Here is a 7,349-nt window from a genome sequence, read left to right as displayed (position 1 = left end):
CAACCTCCTTTGCCTTTTTCTGTTATCTAAATGTGTTCTGTTGTACATAGGGTTTTCAGACCAGTAGCAGTGGTAAAGCTAAACGGGACAGCAAGTAATAAATGTTGGAGAGGATATGTAGAGGCAGGATCTCTTATACACTGTTGGTGCGACTGTAAAATTGTACAAGTACTCTGGAAGGCAGTTTGGTGCTTCCTCAAAAAGTTGAACATAGAAATTCCAGATGATCCAGCTATTCCATTTCTTGGAATATACCCCAAGAGAATGAGAATTTTGGCACAAATGGAGACTTGTACATCAATATTCACAGAAGTGTTATTCACCATCAAAAGAACAGAGCAACGGCCCAAATGTCCGACCACAATCGAATGGATTGAGAAATTAGGGTACATTCCTATCCTAGACTACTAAACAGCGTGCCGGAACAACGATTTTATAAATTACTACCTAACTGGGGAGGATTAAGTTGAGTGAACTAAATCAGTCCCACAAGGTCAAATACTGCATAAGACCATTTTAGTAGAATTAGTATGAAGATTTAAGACTGGGGGAAGAGTAGAAATAGACGGGTGAGGACGAGAGTCACAGAGTCAGGTCACACAATCTAATGGGTGGAAGCATATCTGTGAAGGAAATGGGAACGATACAGTGTAAAAAGCAATGTTTATGAAGTTTGTTAATAAATGAGTACTTTTTTTTAAAAAAAAAGCTCCTGAGCAACGATGTTGGTTTAAAGATGAAGGTGTACCAGACCCAAGCCTTGGGATTTTCAATTGTTTCATATGCATATGAATGCAGGAGAGTGAAAAAAGAACAAAGAATTGATGCCTTTCAACTATTGTGATGCTTTGGAATAAGGACTGTATCATGCAATGACAAAAAGAACAAAGAACATGCCTTGGAAGCAAGGATAGTGACATTTCATCTTAAGTAGTTTGATCATGTTATCAGGAGGAGTGAGCCCTTGGAAAAAAAATTACGCTTGGAAAAGTAGAGGGCCACCAAAGGAGAGGAAGACCTTCAATGAGATAGATCAACACAGTGAGTGTAACCATGGGCTTAAGCAGAGACTGTGAGAGAGCACGCATCAAGCATGGTTTTATTTTGTCATAGGTATACACATATTATTCAGAGCTGACCCAGAGGCACCTAACAACAACATACCAGAAATCATCTTAACCATAGAACATGATGGTGTTATCTTTTCCAGAGATCATCTTATTTCTATTTTAAAAGACATCATTTTAATAACCTACAATTGCTGCAATGGGCTTAAGTGGGTCAGAGATAAGGATGGTACAGGATAGGACAAGGTTCAGAACAGCTGTATATAGAGTCTATGAATTGTACTTGAATGCACTTAACAACAACAGAAACACTATAAAATCTTCCATTTTTTAAAAAAAATTATTTCATACTGGTTTAATTACAATGTTTATATATTTTTCCCCAAAATCTTTGATTTATAATCCATGCAAAATCACAATGATAAAATTTATTTAAGAACTATAAAACTAGAAATTTCTTTCTTTACAGTTAATCTTTTAAAACTCTGTAGACTGACATAAGCTCTAAGGGGCACAGGCAAGCATGCTGGACTGCTAGCCGAAACTCAACAGCCAAACAGTTTGAAAATTAAGTTAACTCAACATCACAGTAACTATTTTAAAGTAAAATGAGAAGATAAATACCATTGGTAAAGCATCCTCGCTTTCCGTCGTCCCCAACTGTAAAACACTCGATTAAAAACAGCAGTTTGCCATCTTATGTGAAAAGGAGAGATGGTCACACCATTGTTTTCTAGCCAGTCTTCATAAGAACGCTTAAAGTAGATGGATGACTAAAAGAGAAAAAGAGTTAGACATCATTCAGTTTTGAAGAATTGGTAATGTTTTAAAGAAGCAAAAGAAGTATTTTCTATAGGTAATCAAGACTGTTCAGATACTTATATTCTTAACAGTTTTCTGTTCATTCTTGAGGGTCTTATAGAGAGGGTCTTAGGTTAAATTAATTTGCTCAGGATAGAGTTTAGCAAACCACAGCCCATTAGCCAAGTCTAGCCTACAGCCCATTTTTATACAGCCTGTGAGCTAAGGATGGTTTTTACATATTTTTTTAGGAGTTAGTTTCAGCATGCCACTGTTCTTTAAATTAAAAACAAATAAATAAAACATAATCTTAATTTGTCCCGTAAGAGTTAATAAAAATAGCTGACAACTTTTCTCAGATACTACTCTCATGTCCAAGAAGGAAGAAGAATCCAGTCCTCAGATAAAAAGCAAGCAAAGAAATACAAAAGGGTAGGAGAAGTGAGCTTTACTTCAGAGTACAGTACTATCAGATTACTGTTAAAAAGTTCCCAAGCTCTTTTTTGTCTAGAAGTTTTCTTCTGATGGATATAAGAGCTCATCATTTTTATTGGCAAATTCAAAGCAATCAGTTTACTGATAGATTCTCTGAGGTTCCAGTAGCATGACACCACCTTCTGTCATAGCATTTTGTAGTCATCTGATTCATTCTGAGGTTGCACTCTCCCAGGGGTGGGCTGGTAGACCATGAAGTTGATTCTTGCCTGTAAGCATCACTCTGCTAATACTTGTCCTAAGCATACCACCATATTTGCAGTCCTATAAAGGTGATTTTTAATAGCCCATTCACAAGTGGATGCTGAAACCACAATTTTGCCACTTAGATGCTGAGTACTTATAACTCACAACCTGTGCCACAGGGTCCCACAAGCCCTGCTCTTTCCTGGCCACAGCCAAGATCTCCAGATTCTGTGGATTCCAGTTCGTGAACTGGGGGACAACCACTCCACTGTCCACAGAGTTCGCTTCAGGCTTCACCACTGGTTTGGCACTGGTTGAGAGGGCTACAGACCCCAAATCAGGGTTTCTGCAAACTGACAACCATGTTGAGAACCATGAATGAGAACCATTTTTAAGGGCACCTATGACAAGCCTTTGGAAAACCTTTGCTGTCTGTCCCTAGCATGGGTCTCGGGGGTCGATGGCCGCTGACATTTTCACTCAGTTCTTACATTTAAAAGTAAAAAGACATCAAACCTAACTAACAATCTAAGAATATGTAGTAGTGACAATTGCTTAATGGCTCACAAAACCAAAAATATTTATAGAAACAGTTTGTCCATCTAGCTTAGAACAAAACCATCCATCAGGAACCTAGTACAAACCACCTATGTAATTTATTTCTTGTGGTTATATTCTAAAAAAGAAACAGGATAGTTGAGATTAATTTTAATTAATAATTGGGTTTGGTTGGGGGTTTTTTTTTGCATCAACTCCCTAGATACTACCATATCAACATATGAGGCCAATTGAGGCCATTCACTGCATTTTCTGTGTGTCGCACATACCAAGAGCAACCAAGTTTTATACATAGGGGTAAATTTAATACTTATATAGTACTTCTCAATTCAGGCAAGCTACATTTCAAGTGCTCAGGAGCTACATGACTGCACAGCACAGGTCTAGAAACCTTGTTACCAGGAAAAAAGGAACTTTGTATTGAAATTTAAAAAAGTTCCCAACCAGTGGAACAGAAGGGTCAAGTTAGGAATTAGTGCTTTCAACTTCTAAGCAACAACCCAAATAAATTAGGCAGACTTTAATCATGTTATAATACTTCTGAACGTATCTTTGTCCTCATGACTTCGCTCTAAAAATATCCATTGCTAGGAGCATAGCTGCTTACATGCAGCCCTAATAAAGGTTTTAGCTTCTGGAGAGTCGGAGCTCTGCGACTAACATAGGGTTTTCGATAACTGGACGCTGATCCCTGTTTCCAGTTTGAGCATGTATACTAAGTTTTCTGTCTTCCTGGTGCCCAGTCAACCACTTACTTGTCTCTAGAAGGATATACCAAGCCTATTAGTCATTTTAAAAGAACCTAAGTCTGAGGGTCCTAAGATGGCTGCCGGGCGGATGGTTCCGGGGCGAGATGTCAAGTGGACTACTGCCTCCTGGCCTAAATGAAAGTGATGTTGACTAGAATTCCAAAGATGAAGCCATTCCAGAAAACTCTGCACTTCCCTCACAGGAAGCTGAGAATCAAAGTGACCAGAAAAACAGAAACCTCTGATTTCCCAACAAATGGACCAAAACTAGAAACAGAGGCAAGTGTAAATGCCCTTCAAAAGTGCCCTTCTGGAATTTCCTTAAACATGTGGAATAAATTTCAAGAACAACAGAAAAAAAATTGAAAACAGAAAACCTCAGCCTCAGGCTTTAGGCGGAGATGAGGAAGAGGCTGTAGGAAAGGTAAACTGAAGAATGAAGAAGCAACTCATAGTGAACAGTCCCCAAATGAAGCCCAGTAGAAGGAGCTTACTCAGTATTTTGGAGTCAATGATCGCTATGACTCCCCTGTGAAAAAGAAAAAGATTGACAAGCTGGGTCTTGAAAAGAAAATAGACCAGGCTTTGGATGAGTGGAATATTGAGAAGGCTGAGGAGCTCAGTAACCAGCTTGCTACTTGAGAGCTTGGCGTGAAAATTACCAAAGCTATTGCCTGTCACAACTTTGTAAAAGCCAAAAATAATGCTGAAAACTCGCAGGTTGTTCGAAAAAAGAAGAAACTTGCATGGGGATTTGAAGCTAAGAAGAGATGGGAAACCAAAATCAACATGGGCTACATGTAACCTGCTGGGGTTCTTCAAGATCTGTCTAGATTTCCAAGCATGCAATTTACAGAGAAGATTTACCTGCTTACACTTAAAATATACTAGGAAACTGAGAAAAGTGGAAAAATTAAGCATAAAATTTGAGAGTTGATTATCAGACCTTTTCAATCTATTTTTCTAAAGCGCTTATTTTTGAAGCTGAGCTTTCCGTTATGGGTATAAGAAATCTAAGCATATGCACGGAAAGGAACGGCAGGATTCATTTCTGTGTGTCGACCTGTAATATGAAGTCAGCTTTCCTTCTTATCCCTTTGGTGGACCCCTGTCATACTTTGTTTTCTGTTCTCGGTTTAACACCACCACTGCTGGAGTTTGGTTTTAAGGTTGGTATTTGTTTACAATGGATTGGTCATAAGTGCTCAGGGAGCCTCACTTGATACTGTTTTTCACTGATGACTTTGATTACGTAGTATTTCAAAAGTCATTACTGACTCTTTATTGGGAGGCAGTAGAGTTGGTATTTCAGAGTCACATGGTAAAAGTAATTTTTGTGTACCTTCAGATAAAATATTTCAATAAAAACCATCACAGACTGCAAAAAAAAAAAATAAACCCACAACAAACCTAAGTCTGAATATAAGTGTTAGTTTGCCTTTAGAACTATAATCTATGTTTTCTGCCCTCAGTCTCCTGACGTGTAAAACTTTCTTTTTTTAAATAATTTTTCCTTTGTGATTTTAATGAAAATTTACAGAAAAATTGGCTTTCCAATCATTCATTGTCGCATATTTTCCTCCCTACCCAGTGTGCCTTCCTCTTTGCTGCATAGTAAATCTGCTTGCTCTCTGAGAGTTAAAAAAAAAGAGAATGTCCTCATTAGATGTCTACTAAGGAAATCCTAGAATAATGAGGGGTGAAAAGACAGATCACACCGGAACTAAAGCAGTTTAAAAAATATTTTAAGAATGTTTACAGAACAGACTATTGCGCTTTTCAGATCAGGGGCTGACACTGAAATCAAAGAGATGTTCTGATTGTCCCAAAGGTTTATAAAGTCCTTTCTATTTTGGATTTTTTTCCACATTTCCAACTTAGAGGTAAGGCATTTCAAAGCTCAATATTTTCATTAAACTCCCAGATGAAGCAAAACTACTAGTCCTTGAACTTCAAGCAGCAAGGCATTATGTGGATAAAGTAATGTAATCCTCTACAATATAAGGCGATTTTTAGTATTAATTGCTCCTGTTTTAAAGAAAAGAAAATTGACCGAGAGTAATTTGCCCAAAATTCCAGTGACTAGGCAGTGGCAGAGTCCAGGCCAAGCTTTAAAGACTCACACTGTAAAATCTCCTGCACTTTACAAGTTCAAAGGCAATAAAACAAGCATAAGTGTCACCTCATTAGACCTTTAATTAAAAATACACGGTGCCAAGCTATAGTACATTTAAAGTTATTCCCATGACTGCACTTTTTCAAATTGGAATGTGTACTAAATAATAGAGAAAATAAGATTTGCATACACCCGCATATGACCCCAGAAGCTTGCTTGGAGCATGTGCGAACCGGCACAAGAAAGAGCGGGCAAGGGAGCTCTGGTGGCCTAGTGGCAAGAAGCTGCACTGCAATCCCCAAGCTATGCCGTTTGAATCCACTAGATGCTCTGCTGGAGGAGGGACAATCTCCTATACCGGTCAAATTCGGTATGACGGTACACACACAAAAACAGAATAAAATTAAACAAAACAAACCTGCGGGCGAGAAAAAAAGTGAGTTTCAGATGCAGGGTGCACAAACTTAGAAGTTTAAATCATCAGAAACTAGTTAGCTAAATCCTTGGTACTTAATTAAGTATAGTCTGAGGGCTACCACTTGGGAACTAGTAGAAAAGGAAAAATTTTAGTTTCCAATCCCAGAAAATGCTTTTAACCGTAAGCCTAAATGACCTGTTCGCGTTAGATTAACTGCTTCTAAAAACCCGCCGGAGGGTCGGCTATGGCTTGGTTCCGACTCGACAGTACTTAACATATTCAAGTTAGAAACCACTGCACCAAAGAAATCACTTGGGTCAGATTAACTCCACCAAGAGTGCGTAGAGAGCATCGCGACCCTAAGACAAAGAAGGAAAACGATGCCTTTACTTAACAAACGTTTCGTTTTCCTCCACGATGACTCCAAGTGTGGCAGAGCCTTAGCCCTCCGGAGTTCGCCAAAAGCACCCACCTGGCCGACCCTTGAGAACTCCCGGGCTAAGAAGCTGCTGCGAAGTCACGCAGTTCGAGGCCACTGGCCGCCCCGCGGGAGAAGGATGTGCAATTAACTCGTTAATCTCGTGCAATTAACTGCCTCGGAAAACCCGCCGTAGGGTCGGCTGTGGGTCGGTTCCGACTCGACCTCGACCGCACGCCACAACAAACAACAAGCAGGATCTGGCAAAAGCCACACTGGCCACCACACCTCTCCCGCTACGGACCTTGCTCCATTTACCACACGAACCACACCCGCCGAAGGCCGCACGTGGGCCACCGGCCGCTGCTTCCAGCCCCCGAAAAAAAAATTAAAAAAAAAAAGCCCCCGACAAACGCCTGCTACCCAGGGACCCTGCGCACTTAGACCTCGGGACCGATGCCCTCACCTTCAGCACCAAGTCGGTCAGGTAGACGGCAGTCCAACCGCCCACCACCACCACCACCAGCGACATCGGAATCAT

At 40.0% G+C, this 7,349-nt stretch overlaps 1 protein-coding gene and 1 pseudogene across 1 annotated transcript in view; one reads left to right on the top strand and one right to left on the bottom strand.

Annotated features, from left to right (window-relative positions):
- Positions 1–7,349, bottom strand: part of MBTPS2 (membrane-bound transcription factor peptidase, site 2) — a 100,871-nt gene extending 93,522 nt beyond the window's left edge. The window contains exons 1-2 of the mRNA XM_006899529.1: positions 7,275–7,349; positions 1,692–1,840 (exon numbers count right to left, since the gene is read on the bottom strand). Of these exons, the coding sequence (XP_006899591.1) occupies positions 1,692–1,840; positions 7,275–7,349 (224 nt within the window). The remainder of the gene's footprint in view (positions 1–1,691; positions 1,841–7,274) is intronic.
- LOC102876027 lies at positions 3,961–4,660 on the top strand (annotated as a pseudogene).

Source organism: Elephantulus edwardii, unplaced genomic scaffold (genome assembly GCF_000299155.1).
Source record: "Elephantulus edwardii isolate Elephantulus edwardi_28Jun2011 unplaced genomic scaffold, EleEdw1.0 scaffold00260, whole genome shotgun sequence".
Classification (NCBI taxonomy): domain Eukaryota; kingdom Metazoa; phylum Chordata; class Mammalia; order Macroscelidea; family Macroscelididae; genus Elephantulus; species Elephantulus edwardii.
The sequence above is the reverse complement of the archived record's forward strand: the minus strand, read 5'-3'. Positions and strand labels throughout refer to the sequence as shown.